This window comes from Perissodus microlepis, chromosome 23, assembly GCF_051167445.1.
Source record: "Perissodus microlepis isolate ML-2025 ecotype Zambia chromosome 23, ASM5116744v1, whole genome shotgun sequence".
Classification (NCBI taxonomy): Eukaryota; Metazoa; Chordata; class Actinopteri; order Cichliformes; family Cichlidae; genus Perissodus; species Perissodus microlepis.
Window position 1 is genome coordinate 29,867,106 of NC_140482.1, and position 18,928 is coordinate 29,886,033.

Consider the following 18,928-nt stretch of genomic DNA (forward strand, 5'->3'; position numbering starts at 1 on the left):
GGGGTGAATTTGGAGTGCAGTTGTGTTTTTTGGGAGCCAGCAGGTCCCGACAGGCTTGACGAAGAAGGCGGGAGAGAGACACTAACCCTGTTGTTAAGCTTCGACTACTTTCCTGTTGAAACACAAGGCATAGTTGGCCCTGAGGCTCAGTTTTTTTTCTACGTTTATGTTGATGGTTTATGTGCTTAAATGCCATTTTAGCTCAGAAAAGTCCTGGAGCTACAGGGTGACAGTTTAGACAAAGGAGATGATGAACACGCTCACTTGGCCTTTCCACATCGTAAGCTTTTCTCAGTTGGTCTGAGTGATGAAAGCTCCTCTGAGCTAGACTGAATTGCTGTTGCTTTGTATCGCCTTAGTGAAAAGCAGCCAAAACTGCCTCATCCCATTTAGCAACAAGGCATTTTAAGCAGAAGCGTGTCTGCCTCTGTTCACTAATCAGCCAGGCATGGTAGCCTCTGAGTGAGGTGACATTTCAATCTTTGAAACAGTCGTCCCTGGCTTTCTTTCTTTTACCCCTTTCCTCTGATTAAAAACCTGCGTTTTGTCTTTGACAGGCACTTTTGGCCGCATCTTCCACGGCGTGCTGCTGGATGAAAAGGACCCCAGTAAGGAGAAGCAGGTCTTTGTGAAGACCGTGAAAGGTATGCTCCCTGTTCCAGCTTAAGTAAACATATTGTAAAAGAAATGAAAATACTGACCACTCTGGTTTATCCCTGTCATCCTGTCGATAAGTAACTTTACCCAGTATGTTCAGGGTTATTCAGAGGAATGAGGTTACTGAGGGGGAACACGCTCAGATGCACTGTAGTCTCCAAATCTGTGTGGACACGCAGCAGATCAGTGGAAATATTTCTTTTCTACCCCCCAGACAGTACATCAGAGTAATATCATTAGAATATATATACCACTGCAATAATAAAATCTGATCATTTATTTTTACATTTTTATTTTCTATTGATAAAAGAAGTGACATTCTCACACTGCGAGTCCTGCTACCTTCAACTAAAACATTAAAACCACCTTTTTAATATTGGATGGTGTATTTAATTCCAAGGGTCACACTGGGAAATGAGAATCAGATTGAAGGAGCAGAGAGGCATACCGTACCAGGATTTAATTTTATGTGAATTGTGATTTAATTTAAGTTTTATCCTTATTAAGTCCTCGACCGGCCTAGAATGAAAGTTTATTAGGCTTTAAAATGGGGGAAAATAATGATGGTTACTGTTCTACATGATGGCTACCAAACATCTATTTCCTACAAACAGTCGGCTGTGGGACATTTCACGGATGCTTGATCCAATCAGGATCTGGGGAGTTTGGAGGCCAGGTCATTTGGCTTTTATGTGGTCCGGTTAGATTCATTACCAGTGCTGCGTGGGGTCCTCTGCCATACAATGAAATGTACAGGCGGTTCTTTGCTACGTTAACTGTTATATAGAAACACGACAGTGGTTGGTCCATTGATTTAAGTGCGTATTTTATGCTTCAGTCATTGAGGAGTGAAAGTGAGTGAAAAATTAACCAATGTCCAAAGAAAAACTTTTTTAAAGACCTTCAGAAAATTTGGAGAGCTATTGCTCAAGACCACCTTAATAATTTCAACAAGGTTCCTCTCCTTGGAAGCGAAATACAAATAAAAAGTGGCTGTAGATTTTCGCACAGTGTTGTATAACAGCGGATTTGTGGCATGAGTGAGCGCTGCGATTCCATCACTGAACTGAAACATGACTGTAACACTGAAGATGTGGGTGGGATGACAAACATCCGCGAACTGAAACATAACCAATACGTCAGGTTGCGGTTTGGAGTTGTTTTTTATGCCCTGCGGATGAGCACCGATGATTGTTACCCAAACACTGTCTCTCAGAAACAGTAGGTACTTCACTGCTAGCTTCATCCGATGACCCTATATGGGTTTCAATCCAATAAACAGACACACGAATTTGACAGTAAATGAATAATAAGTCTTACTCACGCTGCAGGGTTGCATGCCAGCGAAGCAGCTCCCGTATGCAGGACTGTCAGGTTCTTTGTTAGCGGCATGTGTCTGCTTTCTCTGCCAGTTGCCTTTTGACCTCTCTATTCTCTCATGTTTACTCAGTGAGGGGTGGATACCACTCGGCGAACAATGTCTTCATGCCAGTTTTGGCTTTGTTAAACTCTTTACTTCCTCCTCATTCGCCTTTTGGGAGGGGAACAATACTGCTTTCCATAAGTTCCAGACGATGGCAAAGCTGCAAGCGCAGATTAAAAACTGGCTCAAGTTAGTTTTCCCCTGAAGTTTCCCACTACAAATGACTGCTGGCAGAGAAACTGCAATGAAATGATAAAAATCAAATGCCACATGGCACCAACAGACGCTCATTGCTCCAAGTTTGTTGTTTTTAATTTAAATGTTTGTTTTTTTGTGTCCAATAAAAATTTTCAGATCATGCTTCTGAGGTGCAGGTGACGATGATGTTGACTGAGAGTTGCAAACTTCGTGGCCTTCATCACAGGTAAATCTTGCCACATATACACATAGCTGGGCCTTTAGAGAATATTAAATATTCAGGCATCCTGTTGATGCACATGAGGGGAAAAAAGAAAAAAAGAATCTATTGCTCGGCATCATATAAGGAATCATAGCTGCTGTCATACAGTTACCGTCCCTTTAGAGTTTTTCATCAGTTTTTTAATTACAGTTTCTTTAGAAATGCAAGCTTACAACACCAGCATGGTTCGTGTCTTACGTCACCGGTTGGATGTCTTGTTGACGCTTGAGCATAGCATGCCAGCCTTGCTTCTGTGGTCGTCTCTTAAAAGAGTCAATTTATACATTGATGAAAGAACACCACATGTTTGCAAACAGGGCTGATACCTTAATAAGGAGTGTGAATCGAAGTCAGTCTTTGTGACATTTGTAATAAAATATTGTCTGAAAGGCTCTGAATTTATTTTAAAGGAGACCTTTTCTTTTTTGTTTTCTTGTACATACTGATAAAATGGTGGAAGATTGGCAAACAGGGTATCTGAGTGTCTGATATATGTGATTTTTATATTCTTGACACAGTTTTATGGCCCAAAAGTCATCATGGATTGTTTTTAGGGAATGGCCGTTTGTGAAATCAATTTGTTGTTAGCTTTGTGTTTTGTCTTAAGACTTCATGAGAATTTAAAAAAAATTCTAAAATAAAATTGTTCTTCAAATATATCTTCTTCCAGTAGTGGATGTTCAGCTCAAACTTGACCCTTTTCATATAAAAGCCAAAAGCTAAACACTCGATTCCAGTTTTTCCCCACTGATCTTTATGACGTCAGTGAAGGCACAAACCGCTTATGTAATGATGTTAAGGATACAGAAGCCCCAACGACCAAAGGTTTTGCTTAAGAGAAGCGGCCAATCAGAAGAAGGTTTGTTTAACAAGATGGGTTAGATCCCTAAACAGTCTTTTTCTTTCAGACAGAGCATAGACTAAGGACTGCAGCAAGGCCCAGTGAAGACGAACAAGGATTATTTTTGAATTCATATACGAAATATTATATAAAAGTAGTAGCTAAGAATAATTACACGGAACAGGAAATTAGCAAAACGGGTGCAAAGCAGCATTTCTTCGGCAGATTTTACCCGAAATTTACAGCAGCCTTACAGCAGTGTACTTGTGTGGAAAAGATTGTCGTCACGATGTCCCACGCCTTCCTCTTTCCTCTGCATGACATCAGCTCTGTCATATTTGCTGACAGTTCCTCTTTTGGTGTTTTGGATGATAATGTCCTTTACTCTTCCTTTAATGTGCAGTAGACGTGTACATGAGCAGAAATGATGATCTGGTACACTCAGGTCCTGTTTCCTCAGTTGGTTGTTTTCTCTTTTCTTTTAAGAAATCTGCTTCCCATAAGCCACGTGTGCACAGAGGATGGAGAGAAGCCCATGGTGCTGCTGCCTTTCATGGCTTGGGGTAATCTGAAGCAGTTCCTGCGGCAGTGCAAGTTAGCTGAGGCCAACAACCCACAGGTGAGGCTTCAGTTCAGCAGACAAACTATAATCAAAAGCAATATTAAACCCCCCACCATTAAAAGTCATGTTCTCGGCCATGCCTGGATCTCTTCGGGCACATCTGTCTTGTTTTGACCGTTCCAACCACCTGCTCCGTACTACTCAAGCAACTTTTGTCTCAAACCAAATTTCTTCTGGAAGGTCATGTCTGGTGATGAGTGCTTGGTTTTCAGCTATGATCAAGCTGTGCGTGTGTGTATGTATATGTATAGATAGATACAGAGATTTAGAGATACAGAGATACATCTGTCTATATAGAGATATCTATCTATATATCTCAATCTCATTTGAACGAAATATTTTGACATACAAGCAAAATAAGGATGTTAAATTCAAAGCTGCATATCAGAGTCAAAAATAAAACTGGATACATTTATGGAAGAATTAAAAAAAACAGGAAAATGTCGCATTAAGGAAAACAAATTGTCAGCGGTTATAATTGGGAAAGTACACAAAAGAATTACAGAAAAAACACAGATACATCACATAAATGCACATTTATAAAAATATATGTGACTTGAAGGCAGTTGCAAGCTGCTTTTTCTTCAGGCAGGACCTTTCGAAGTGAAGGGGTCCTGACGGCAAAAGTGATACATCAATGCAGCATGTAGAGACACGCAGCTAACACTGAGGAAAAAACCTCCATGATCACCTTAAACCTTTTTACCAGTAGCACCAAATCTGCTTGATTTGACTCTATTTAGTGTTAGCGTTTTCCATTAGACGCTAGAACCCGTTACCAGGTGCTTTTAGTACCTACTCTGCTCGGGTTCTAAGCAAGCTGAGTCAAGCCGAACATGTGACATCAACAGACTGTTTGCCACTGATTGGTCAGGGAGGCATTGATTGAGTCATGAAAATGACTCCATGACCAGTATCAGACCTGGCAATGAGGGAAACAAGGAGCAGATACAGTTCAGCAGGAATACCATCGCTTTGATGGCCTCCATTATGGTGTTGTGTCGCATACAAATGACATCATGTGACTTTATCTCATTTGTAAATGGATGGTTGCTATGGTTAGGCTCACAACCCATGGGAAATAAAGGGAGAGAAAAGATTTAACTCCTTGACAATGAAAGCACCCCTGACCTAGAGATGACCAAATTCAAGTCGAGATTTTATGAACCTGTTCTCAGAGCAGGTTGCGTGTAAAACCATTAGAATAAATGCGTCAGAGTATGCGTGGCTCCTCTTTAACGTTTATTAAGCCATTAAAATAAATCCCCCAGATTGAAAGAGAAGTCAGATTCCATCGTAGTGTCAAGCATGAAAGAACATTTTGTGTTTGCAGCAATCAGTAGCGAGTAACACCTACAGTAACTACTGTTTACACTGTTATTAAGTGGTCTGTTGATACAGTGATGAAGCCGGTGCTCAGGGCAGAGGTTTGTAACTCACTCCGTGGAGACAATCGGGCTTTTGTACAGTTAACCCCAGGGAGGCTTTCATGCGCTTGGAGAAAAGCCACAGCAGATCCAACCAATCAACCAGCTGCAAAATACAGATGCAGAAAAATGCTTTGCGATCACAAGATGAAGCTTGCCACACATTCACAATAATCAAACGCCTTTTTCAGGCACACATCAGCACCTTCCTTCTCGGCAGCTTCAATACGTACCTTTGGCGGCTACGGGAGACAAAGACTTAGTCATTAAGTTGGAGGTCTTGCAATAAACGCTGAGCTATAAATCAGCTCAGTATCAGGCCAGCTTAGATGAAACTCGCGGGGAAATGCTCCGAGAGCACAACATTCATTCTGCGAGCGAACATCTGGTTTAAAAGGTGTGACTGTGGAGGGAGGGAGGAGGTTTGGAGCGTTAACCTTGTTCGTAGACATTTTTCTTTCACCGACAGCTGAGATGTATTCTGCACAGTTTGAATGTCTCATAGCAGCTGCACATGTAGCCGTTTCGCTTGAGCGGTTGACTTAAAGTCTTCTAATCTTTGTTCACTGGTTGCCCAAGTCTTTGTTTTTCGGTATAGTCCCAAGCGTTAATTTTGCCTGCATCACAGTATCAACTGTCAGATAAGACAACAAAGTCCATTTCCAGTGTTTACATCCGAGCCGGGGATTGTGCTGAGTAAATCAGACCAGATGCAAGAGAATTGAACCATACACAAAATTATTTGGAGCTGTTACTTAAAGAACTCAGTGTTGTCTTTTCAGCTCTCCGGGATGTTTGTTACAGGAGCAGCCTCGCTTCGTTAGCGGTCGAGTGTCTTTTCTCTGACACACCTGCTGACTTAGAGCTATTGTCAGTAAGCCCTTCAACAGCTCCACAGACAAAGCAGACTCATTTCTTTAATGCAAGACTCGGTTAAACCTCTGAGTAAAAGGGTTTCTGCGTCACATCAGATTAAATCCTCAGAGCAATGTTAACCCTTAAGCAGCCAAACGGCTAAAATGACCAAGTGCGGTCACGTCTAACTTTTACTAATACTCCATAATACTTTGATCAGCAATAAATGACAGTGAAGTCCGTATGTTTAGGGTGTTCTCCTTTGTTACATCCATGCTTCAGTTTCAAACTAACATCTTAATTGTAGGTGAGACATGTTTCAGATATTTCCATCATCACTTTGAGCTTTAAGTATTTGCCTCAGGGCTTTTGCAGCAGTAAATCTTGCTGTTCTGTGTGTTAGCCATGGTTCACTGCAAAAACATGACAGTGTTGTTATTAAAAAGTGAGAAATTATAATAAAATAAAAGCATATGTTTTAAAAAATCTTTTTTACGGTTAAGGATATCACAATGGTACACGAGAAAAATACAGCCTGATGCTCATTTGTAGTCTATTTAATGAAGGACTGCAAAACTTTACCAACATAATATGAATTCTTTTTTGTTAGATAAAGGCTCTCACTTTACTAGATTTTTGAATGCAGCATCAAATTAGTGATTCAGACGCTCAAAGTAGTAGAAATTTAAACAAAACACTTAAAGTTGTGCTGTTTACAATCAGGATTTTTTTTTCTTTTTCCCTGTAATGAACTTTAAGTGTAACAATAAGGGATTTATCATAGTTTCAATAAAGTCAATCAAAGGAAGAGAAAGAAGTATGGGTGCTCTGGAGGTTTGATCTTGTTTCAGATAATTTACTGGAAAAAAAAAACTTCTAGGGGTGCGTTTTGGGTAAACTTTCAAGGCTGATATCAGGATGTGCTGCTCAAAACAAGTTGGAGCATATGACAGGTTGCCTTTTTGCCTACATTTTGTCAACTGGCTCATCTTGTAGCCATGATCCCTTGTGTGTCAAAATAATTTCATGATTTAGTCATATTTTAACACTCGTAAATGTTGCTTTTGGTCATGATGGTGATATTGGTGTTCACCAAACGAACAGACTGTGTCACGTCGATTGTGGCACTTGGAGTGGGTGTAAAACAGATTTGGTTGCCGTGTTTAACAATGCTTAAATGTGTTGTGTGGGTGTTTTGGTTTTTTTTGGCTTTGAAAAATGCATTTGGTTATCTCCTCTACTTAAGAACACGAATTAAAAAGCACAAAAACCCACCTCTGTGCACTTCAAGCCCTTTAACTCGATTAACTACAATTTTGAATGGCTTCTTGAGCTATCCTAAAAAATACTATGCAAAAAAATTAGCTACTTCTTTGGTAAGGTGGGAGCTTTTCTCAGATTTAATGACATTTAGGGAGCATTTAGGTTTTTTATATTTTATTTTTTGATGGCAAGAAAATCAACAGACTCCACATTGAAGCATACTCTTAGAGTTTGAACCCAGGACCCTCTTGTTGAGGGGCAGCAGTGTTTTCCGCTGAGCTACCGCAACATTCTGCTGTGTTTACACAGTGTACATGAATGATCTTGTTGCATGAGGTAGGTATATAGATGAGGAAATATTTCTGAAACTGTTGAGTCTAGACAGAGATTAATGTGGGGTAACCTTTATCACAAAAAAAATAACACCTGTCTTTTTCTCCTCTGCATGCTGACGTGTGCTAATTATCTTATTATACTCGATGTTGACACTGAAATAAGAGTTTAGAGGTCACCAAAGTTGTTACACTTGAGGGAACATGTTGTACATGGGTACGTATATATCTTTGAAATTTTAAAGGTTGCATTTAAACAAGTCATGTCAGGTCTTGTTTTTCCAGTCTCCTTGCAGTTGAATTTATAGAGAAAAAATAGTCGTGGTGTATGTAATGCCCATATTTCGCCCACGTTGTCCCGTTCCAAAGAAAACTAGAACAATTTTACACAGAAGTCACCAGGTGTCCTCTCTCCGTCTTTACTTTTTCCTGTCAGTCTCTCAACTGCACATTGTTGCCCTCTCTCCCCCATTTCCTTTCAGGCAATCTCTCAGCAGGACCTGGTTTACATGGCCATCCAGATTGCATGTGGAATGAGCTACTTGGCTCGCAGAGAGGTCATACACAAAGACCTCGCCGCTAGGAACTGCGTGTAAGTTTTCAGCGACCTGACTCTAGCTGTCGTCACGCTGTCCTCAATAGGTTTCAGGTGATTTGGTTTGGAATTTAATTTGTCAAAAATAAAGGCCGTGCTTTCCCTCCACCGACAGCATTGACGACAACATGCAGGTGAAGATTACAGACAATGCCCTCGCCCGAGATCTCTTTCCCATGGATTACCACTGTCTGGGGGATAATGAGAACCGGCCTGTCCGCTGGATGGCCCTGGAAAGCCTGCTCAACAATGACTTTTCCAGTGCAAGTGATGTGGTAAGAACTACCAGATATGCAGTTTACTTCCATAGACTGTATATAAATGATGGACACAGCCACTGTGTTGTCAACCATTTAGGATTATTTTGTTGCGCCCTCTTGGGCTTCATTTTTGCTTTGTTTGCTTGCTGTTGCTTAACAAGGCAACGCTGTAACTGTGATTCGTTGTCAACAAAACAATAGCAGAAGCGACCTTTTCCTGTCTCTCTGAGGTTTCTAAATGCGAGTATGTTTCCAGTAGACATGATGCGGTTAAGGCGATCCGGGAAATGGCACCGATTGTGTGCAAGCCATTCTTAGACACTTGGTCAAGGTGTCAAAGGGAAAGGCGTGTCTGTGGCTCTTCTCGCTTTCCTGTTCCAGGATAGAAGACCGGGTGCGACGGAGGCAGTCGGGAAGTCTGCCTAACAGATCCTCAGAAACACCACTGAGACACGAGCCAGACGTGTCCCCACCCCCTCCACATTCCTGTTATGGTCACACCGCTCCATGGCAATCATGGCACTTAGATTTAACAGAGGCCTGGCATTAACAGCTACCCAGTGCAAGTCCATACAAGTACCTGGAGCTGTATAGCATCTTGAGTGTGTTGCTGTTACGCACACGAATGTATTGTGCCCTTACATCAGCAGGTACACAAATCAGATAGCAAGCGACACAGGATGGGAGCGTTCCTATTGGCATGTTTAAGCTTTACTGGGAATGTTGGCAGCGGCTTATTCACTGATGTGGGAACAGGGTGGTTTACCGTAGAACACGTTTTTGTTTTATTGTCCCAACCCCCCCTCTGAAGAGCCCACCTTGCTCTTAGTTCCTAAACAGTCCTTGCACTTCCTTTTAAAGGTCCTGTGTCACCCCATTAAGGCTCGGGCATACTAACACAGCAGAAACTCAATGCTTTCTGGGCTATTCTATCTGTCAATGTCAGTTTTATTTTAGATATCATGGCTTCCAGAGTTTAAACAAACAACTTCAAGGTCAAAACCTACTGGAAGCATCTTAAATATGATTCGAGTAATTCGTCTTTTCTCTGTTCAGAGTAGGGCTGCCATGATTAGTCGACTAGTCACGATTACGTCGACTATCAAAATCGTCGACGACTGATTTAATAGTCGACGCATCGTTTGAAGCTTTGTAAGATCCTGAAAGACGCAGGAATAAGTAGTAGGATTTAAGAGTGTAATAACGGACTGAAACAGAAGATGGCAGCACTGCATGTACAAGGATGCCAGCTGCCGTTAAACCCCGAAGAAGAAGAAGCTGTGTCCCAGAATTCACAGCGCGGCTCAGCGCAGTTGTCAACAATGGCGGCAGCTAGTTAGTTTTAATATTACTCTTATTATTCTTTCTGGGTCACAAAATAAACGTTTAACATATTTTCAGGCGAGAATGTAGCTGTGTAAACCTCAAATATCTGCTCAGTTTATCAAGACACCACATATTTTCAAAAGCGCTCCGACGTTTTCGGAGACATCTGTTACCCACTAGCTCGATAGCTAGCCGGGGGCGAGGCTCACTAGAGCCCGTGAGAACACCGGACTCCCGGCAAATCGTTTTCAAACCCACCGCCGTCTTTCGCTACTCAGGTTAAACATACATAAGTCACTTAGATAACTTAAAAATGTTATTGTTTGGCTTTTTTTAGTATTTTATTTGTTCCTGAGTAAATCGGTTTGGCTGAGATTAAAGTTATAGTTTTTACACAGCTGAATAAACGTCAAGCAGACAGCTGATTATCAGAAATGTGAGATGCTCGAGAATATACTCCGGTGTCCTGTTATATTTTAGATAGCAAGGAGTTTATTAAACTTCACCGAAGCAATCTGCAAATTTCATTAAAATTCAATAAACTATCATCTTGTCTTTATTTTTAGTTAGCACATACCTTAAACACTTAAAGCTGTAAGCTAATGATAGTTATATAAGAGCAGATGCTGCTGGTGCAATAAGCTGTACGTTTTACGTCTAATGGATGCATGATCTGATTAGTCGACTAATCGCAAAAATAATCGGTGACTAGTCAACTATCAAAATAATCGTTTGTGGCAGCCCTAGTTCAGAGGTCGGAGTGAACACTCGCAGGCAGTTTGAACCCTGATAATAACTGCTTATACTTTCACTCTCAACAAAAACTGGCAGCAGTGATTTATATTCCAAATACATTTCTTGACATAATTTCCTCACATTGTTCATTTGGAACGTCGTGTATTTGAATACAAGTGCAACAAGTGGGAACGCTACTTTTCCACCCTCTGGTTATGTTCACCCTGTTTGATGAAAACACATTAAAAGCTTGAATTTTTTTGTAAAGTGCTGTGAATGAATGCTAAGCACTGGTCTCAGGGTTATTCAGAGAATTTGTGTGTTCACAGTGGGCTTTTGGAGTGACGCTGTGGGAGCTGATGACTCTGGGGCAGACCCCCTACGTCGACATTGACCCTTTCGAGATGTCGGCTTACCTAAAAGACGGGTACAGAATAGCACAACCAATCAACTGTCCAGATGAGCTGTAAGTCACACACACACACACACACACACACACACACACACACACACACACACACACACACACTCACTCTGTATTTTCACTTGTTTATTTGACTTTGGGTCGTCCTTCCTTTTCTTGTCCTATTTGTAGACAGTTTACAGACGTCAATGATATACAGAACCACAGCAACACTAAGTCCACTGGTATCCGCTGGGTAAGGTATAGATCAGTGTGGCCAGGTTTGGTTTCTGTAGGATTATTACTCTAATCCCACAATTTTCTGATCTGCAATGACAACAAGTCAAGGATGATGCAGTGCTGGACCTCCTTTATAAATTGTTTTTTATGATTGTAAGTAGCAGTTTATCAGTATGGCCTTCTCATTACAAGATGATTTAGCCTTTTTTTCCCACCTCGAAAGTGTAACAAGAAGCAACTCAATTAAATTTCATGTATATAGTGCCACTTGATCGCCTCAAGAACTCCATATTACTGTAGGCTGAGAGCAGTGCAACCTAGAAGTAATAAATGTATGCGCTAGCTTTTCAGCAGAAATCTGAGACCGGATGACTCAGTGAATGTTGTCATCTTCACACTAACTGGTCAAAAGGTCAGTTTGCCTACTTTAAAGCAGTAGTTGTTTACAGTTAAAGTGTTTCATAATTTTTAAGAGAAAGAAAAAACCCCACAATGTTTTTCCACAACAGACTGGTAACGGTGCAACGATATTCTGGAAAGCGTGGCAAATCATCACTGTCCACAGACAGTGGAAAAGAGTGTTTCTCTTTTTCGTTTTAGAGGGAAGCGTCACTGCAGATCAGTGCAAAGTTCAGTAAAGGTCATCACCTTTGATGCGAATACTTGAAACGCAGACCAAGTCCTTTTGCACTGTTTCCAAACACTTTCCTCTCCAATGTGTGCCTTTCTGTTGTTTTGTATATATTCCTCTAGTTTGTATATATTCCCCTTGGCTGTATATCTGTTCTGTTTGCTGTTTATTCCTGACCCTAACCCTTCTGCACAGTACATTGACAATAAAGCGCTATTCTGTTTATTTTATTTGAGCACCAAATAAGTGAATATCTTCCACTGGAAGACTGTTTTCATACTGGCTTTTCCTTTAATTTGTCACATCTGTAAGTCTGCAGTGAAGAGTGTATTTTCAGCTGCAGTGAAGCTTGTTATTGGAGACTGTCGGCACAATAAATGAGCTGCTAGTTGACATATTGTTTGAGGACCTGAGTCGAATCAAACTGTTCAGCTGCTACTAGCTTTGATTGATGCAAAGTTTAACTCCATCAGGCTGTCAAGAAGAAGAGGCAATGTTGTCCCACTGGTTTAATTTTTTGGCATCACTGCAGTAGTATTTACCATCTGATCCCCCAAAACAGGTTTGTGGTGAGGAAGCTCAAAGCAGCCCTGGCAGTGCATGGATGGATTAGTGTTTGGTGAAAATTAACACTTGCTGGAAGCTGACTTGGGAGAAGCAGAAATGTGTTTGTGCCATGCCCGTCAAATTCTCCTGGTATTTCTGTCTTCGGGGTGTACTTAAACCTGCAAAAGTTATACTTTCCATTCCCAACAATCTCTGAAGACAGAAAAGAGAGAAGAAGGTGTCTGGCCTTTACTTTACTTTAAACCCCCCCCACCCACCCACCCACCCACCCACACACACACGCACACACACACCCACACCCAGACGATTTAGGGGTAAGAACTGCTTCATGAGAAGTTAACATTTGCTTGAAGCCAGATCCAGATGTGCATGGATGTGCCATCCAGCAGTTTTCTGGATAACCAGGGTTGACTGGTTGAATGTGTCCCGGGTCACCACTTTTAGCTTTTCTGAGAGGACACCAAGGCATCCCCAGGCCAGACAAGAGACATAATCTCTGTGGTGTCTGTCCTTGTGTCTCTTCCCACCTCAGTTTTGTATCATCCAGGAGGCATCCTTGCATGTCTGAACCATCTGAACTAGTAGCAGGAGGAGTAGAGGCTTTACTTTGAGCTAGTCCTGAATAACCAAGGAAGATACAGGAGGCTGATTTCTGCGCTCGTATAAACATTTAAAAAACAGACACAGTACAGACGGAGTCCACACTACCACGCATGCTGCATCAGTCTCTCTGGAAGTTTCCTGATACATCCTCCACATTCATCAAAAAGAGTCCACACAAGATCAGTATTAAAGCATGTCAAAATCTGGGGTATTTTGATGAAAGAAAACAAAAAGACTGGCTGGATTTGACAGATTTTACACCTTTTATCCCTTTGCCAACCAGTTGACATTGCAACTTACATGCATGTTTCCATTAAGTCCAGTAATCTACATTGGTTCCTGTCCGTGCTGAAGTACTAAGAATAGAGGATATTGTTTGCTGCACAGACTGAAAGCCCACGAGGCAGATTTTTGATAAACACACATTTATCTTGACTTTGTTGAGCTTTGTTGTTCCAGCTCTGCTGTATGTCTGCTGCATTACTGTTTAAGTTCATTGAGAGAAACGAAAAACAGACTCAAATTCGTCGTGCGTGCACATGCTTGGCAAAGAAAGACAATGCTAAAAAATCACATGGAGCCAAGCAGTTATCAGACAGTGCTTTAGATATGGAAAGAAGATGCAGATTCTAAAACATGGAGAGCTTTAGCATCAGAGATTACTTCACTACATCAGGATCTGACTAAATGTGAAATACAGTAACGCTCTTCCCTTTGGTTCCTGTGTTATGGCATTTAATTATTCACCGGTGACTGTGTGGACTTGATCATTTGTCTTAAATGTTGCCATAACCAGTGTGTTTATAAGTGTCTTCTTAAGTTTGGCTTTTAACCACCAAGTTCCAATTAATTGATGAGTGCAGATTTGATGAAACTCCCTCCAGGTGCTCCTCGGATATTACTTTTACACTAATTCCTCAGAGCGCCGCGATCCCAGCGCAGAGGCATTTAAAGAAAACAAACTCGTGTCAAATCCTCACAGGAATGTGCAATTTTCGATGATTAAAGGAAACTCAGGATCTGATTACCTGAAATCTGTTAAGTCATCGAAAAAACTGTTTCCTTGCAAATACAATAGATGTTGAGGCGATGGCTTCCTTTACCACAATACTAGAGCTTATGTAATCGAGGCCATGCGCTGATAGAGAGGTAATTATATCTCACGCATTTCTATCAGCACTGCACAGGCAGCTCCTTGTTCAAGACAATACAGCAGTTGCAGTATAATACTACACAAATGCTGCCTTTAAATCCAGTTTTTCTCTTATAAAAATAACAATTAATTCACTTTCATTTTATTTACATGGCACTTACGGAGCTTCAAGAGCACCCCCATGATGTCACAGCATGTATTCATTTGTGTTCCTGGACATGAATTTCTCCTCCTTTTTTTTTTTTCCATAGCTGTTGATTCACAAAGATTTTCCACTTTTTTAAAAGTTGGAAAGGTCAGCGAATGGACTCATTACACTTTCCCAGGATATCTGCTTGTTTAGGTTTAGGCAGTGCCAGTCTAAGCTGGCAGGCCAAATTTTCAAATGATCTGTGAGGTGTTTTCAGACATGACTCCTCTGTGAACTTTGACCTGATCCTTCTCTGTGTTGCAGGTTTGCAGTGATGGCTTGTTGCTGGGCCTTGGACCCAGAGGAGAGGCCCAAGTTTCAGCAGCTGGTCCAGTGTCTCACAGAGTTTCACGCAGCGTTGGGTGCTTACGTGTGAAAGCAGTGGGTGCCACTTCTTCTTCTTCTAATCCATTAAAGCAACGACACTAAAGGCTGGCGGACACTTTTCACGGGGAATGCACATTTGAAATTGTGCCTTATCACATGAAAGATGAGCAGACTTGTGCCTGATGCTTTTGTTTTGTACAGTTCTTTTGGAGTTTTTATATAGTTAAATTACCTTTTTACAGCATAGCAAAGTAAAACGACTCTGTGTTCAATATTGTTCCATTTGCTTTGAAAGCATCTAGAAAAGGCGACGATCGACGATCTCCACACGCAAAGAGGACCCGAAGAACGAAAAGATGAGGACTTTTTTGTGCCATTGAGCGACTTTTTAAAAGAACAATTTAAGCTTCTGCAGTATTTTCTACAGATTCTGTAATGTTGTGCAAATTTTAGATTTGTTTTGGGTGTAAATAACTCCACAGCAGAATGAGTTAGGTACCAAAGTAGACCAGAGAGCTTCAGTAACCATAATCTTCTCGGACACGCTGCTCCGCTCAGGCTCGGTACGAGAGGCAGATCTGTTGAAATGATTTCTCTGCAAATGGTACAGCGTTTCCTCTGCCGTGGATGAGTTTCCTTTACTGGAGCGCACTCAACAGAGACGTCACACCAATTTTTTTCCTATGCCAGCAGCGTGGATAAAGACACGTGGACACCACAGCTGGAACATCAGCTCTGCAGAGCTATCTGTATAAACCTGATTTTTACACGTGGACACTTATTATTTCAATGTCACTGCTGTCTTCCTCTTGTACTTTTTATTTCCGCTGTCAGAGCCACCGAGTGTGTGTGTGTGTGTGTGTGTGTGTGTGTGTGTAAAAGGTGGATGTGATGTGACCAGTTGGTTAGTGAAGCATCGAGTGGAGCGTTCTCGCCAACACCATCAGATCAAAGTGTCTGAGAACGTTCGAAGATGGATTGATGTCAAAGGGACATAAATCATGGTGGACAGAATCTGTGGGATGCATCTGCTTCTTATTAAAGTACAGTAGACTATATATAAAAGATTGGTGTAGGCGCTGTGACATCACCCATGGTCTTGCTGTCTTGAAACCAGATGTGACGTGTCGGGGGGGTGGATTAGACTGAGACATTTGATATCAGCTCACTGACAGTGTAGTCATGGTCTGAATCGACAGCGAAGCGGCGGCTTGCACCGGCAGATGTGACGTCACTTTTGTTGTACGATGTTTGGCAAGGAGACAACGGCCAATATAACAGTGCGGCCGTTATACCGAGGCTTCTGTGGTTTTGTGCACATTCTGGTGGCAGAAAAATATCAGAAACAAGTGAAAGAAAACAAACAAGATCATCAGAACAAGTTCTAAAAAAATAATAGTCAGACATCGGAGCAGAAATGTGAAAATGAGGCTGTGAATTTTATCCATCGCAGAAGAGAACCTCTCAGGTTACAAGCCACGAAGCAAACAGACCGGACTGAAGAAAGCATTCGGCTTTAGTGAGCAACTCATCAGGTGGCTTTCCAGAGCTTAAAAATCTTTAATAAAGAAAAATTCAACACAACAGTAACATTAGCATGTTTCTGTCCAGCATCACTCAGTATTGATGCAAATGTTTAAACGGGTCATTTTGTGGCCTGAACACAAACTGAGCTCAGTTTTTGAACCACATGATATCTCTGTGGTTACAGTGTGATGATGGAGCAAGTCCGCTCTTTGTTACCTTATTGTTCATTTATTTAAGGCGGAGTCTGGAAGCTCTTCTATAAATCACCGCTCATGTTTTCTACAGCACCAAGTCAGCCGTGTCACCTTAAACCACAATCGATCAAATATTTGCATTAAATGTTCCACACATGGCTGCAAACACATTTGGATGCCTTTAGTTTTGGCACAAGGTTTACGAAATTGCCTCACAAGTGTCACTCGCTGCCAGCGGTTCTTCTCCACCCACAGAACAAGTCGTTTACTACGGCCATCTTCTGTGTACAGTGTGTTTTTGAGCTGCATTGTTCGGTGTGAGATCGCAGCTCTTCACACGACTGCTCGACTCATTTTGATTTAATCACTGTGAACACACACGCCAGCTTGGTCTCATCGTATCCTTCCACTATCTTTATGATGTGTTTTTTATGGTCACTGCATGTTGAGATAAGGTTGTAAACTGCTTCCCAATTTCATATCCACAAATTAAATGGAATCTTTTGAATATATTACCCCGTTCTTTTGTCTTTTTTTCTCTCTTCATCCAAAGCATGTTTTCTGTAGTTCCCCAAAAGTCACAGCCACAGTGGGGGGGGAAACCTAACTGTATCTAAAGACACCAACTACAGCGAATCATCCCCTAGTGTCTGCATTACGCACTTAGCTTCCCTCTGCACTGCTGTGCATTCTTTCTTTTCTGTGCTTCATTGTTTTATGTCAGACAATTCTGCACCGGACATCTTTTATCCCTTTGCCAGCCAGTTGATGTTGCAACTTACATCCATGTTTCCAGTAAGCCCAGTAATCTACATTGGTTCCTGTCCATGCCGAAGCACTAAGAATAGAGGATATTGTTTGCTACACACTCTGTGAAAGCCCATGAGGCAGATTTTTGATAAACACACGTTTAACTTGACTTTGAGCTTTGTGTTTCCGGCTCTGCTGTATGTCTGCTGCATTACTGTTTAAGTTCATTAAGAGAAACAAAAAATGGACTCGAATTCGTCGTGCGTGCACATGCTTGGCAAAGAAAGATGATGCTGGAAAAAAACATATTGTGGACAACGCTTTAGATATGGAAAGAAGATGCAGATTCTAAAACATGGAGAGCTTTAGCACCAGAGATGACTTCTGTGCTTCATTGTTTTATGTCATTTGGTTTTGTTTCGCCTCTTTCGGCTTTAGGCTAAAGTCACATGAACGCCACACTTCTTTAGGATGTCGTAATGGAAAGTTATGTCAAATCTAATTTGTTTTGAGTCCCTAAATCCCCTTGCTTACAAGTCCCTCCAAACCTAAATACTATCAATTATATCTGTGGCCCACAGGCTGGAAAAATAATTGATAGCAGGTAAGAAAAGTGCAGTACTGAGGGAAACAGATTGCTGAAGTTTGTTTAAATTTGTTAGAAGCTGCCAAAAGGCCTAAAATAGATACAGACACACACCAGACCTGCAACAATATAAAGAAGAGAGGTGACGATCAGTGAGCAGAGCTTCGCAGATGGATGTTTGCTTTGAGAATGTTGAAGGAGAAGTATAGAGAAGGTCTGATGCAGAGGGTGGTTGTGGGGAGATGGAGGCAGAGGATCACGAAGATGTTTACACACAGACTGATGAGGGATAGTTCTTCATTTAGAACCAGATTGTGTCTTTTTGTGGAGCTTTTTGTCTAGAGATGAGTTTTCAACCACTGCAAACCTGCACCTGTACACTCTCTAGAGCAGGGGTGTCGGACTCCAGGCCTCGAGGGCCGGGGTCCTGCAGGTTTTAGATCTCACCCTGGGTCAACACACCTAAATCAAATGATTAGTTCATTAACAGGCTTCTGGAGAACCCCAAGGCGTGTTGAGGAGGTCATTTAGCCATTTAAATCAGCTGCGTTGGATTAAGGACACATCTAAAACCTGTAGGACATCGGGCCTAGAGTCCGACACCTGTCCTCTAAAGCAGCAGTCTCAAACTCGTGGCCCACCTCACCCCTACTTGCATATGCATGTATCTTGACGTGAAGAAATATAGTGCAATTTTTTTGGACCTTGAAGTTGAGCAGGATTACTTTGTTGAGTGCAATATAAAAATAAGTTCTTTAAAAAGCAAAAGAATAAATGTAGAATGAAACGCACAGACGGTCGCTGCAGTGGACGCGTTTCATTTTGTTAACCGTCAGTTTCACTTCAGCTTTTCCTAGAACTTTCTTCACTGAAGCTGGTTGATGGACCAAGAGTAGCCCACAGACCACAGACCTGTTGTAATACACTTTTTAACCACTGCCTCCATCTGACAACAGACGCT

General features: G+C 41.6%; 1 protein-coding gene across 3 annotated transcripts in view; it reads left to right on the plus strand.

Moving 5' to 3' along the window:
* ryk (receptor like tyrosine kinase) overlaps positions 1 to 17,143 on the plus strand; it is a 54,560-nt gene extending 37,417 nt beyond the window's left edge. For all 3 annotated transcript variants that reach the window (XM_084920973.1, XM_084920975.1, XM_084920974.1), the window contains 7 exons: positions 558 to 644; positions 2,435 to 2,504; positions 3,868 to 4,000; positions 8,363 to 8,472; positions 8,591 to 8,750; positions 11,126 to 11,262; positions 14,848 to 17,143. In XM_084920973.1, the coding sequence (XP_084777099.1) occupies positions 558 to 644; positions 2,435 to 2,504; positions 3,868 to 4,000; positions 8,363 to 8,472; positions 8,591 to 8,750; positions 11,126 to 11,262; positions 14,848 to 14,959 (809 nt within the window). In that variant the 3' untranslated portion in view covers positions 14,960 to 17,143. The remainder of the gene's footprint in view (positions 1 to 557; positions 645 to 2,434; positions 2,505 to 3,867; positions 4,001 to 8,362; positions 8,473 to 8,590; positions 8,751 to 11,125; positions 11,263 to 14,847) is intronic.
* Positions 17,144 to 18,928: the final 1,785 nt, after the last annotated feature.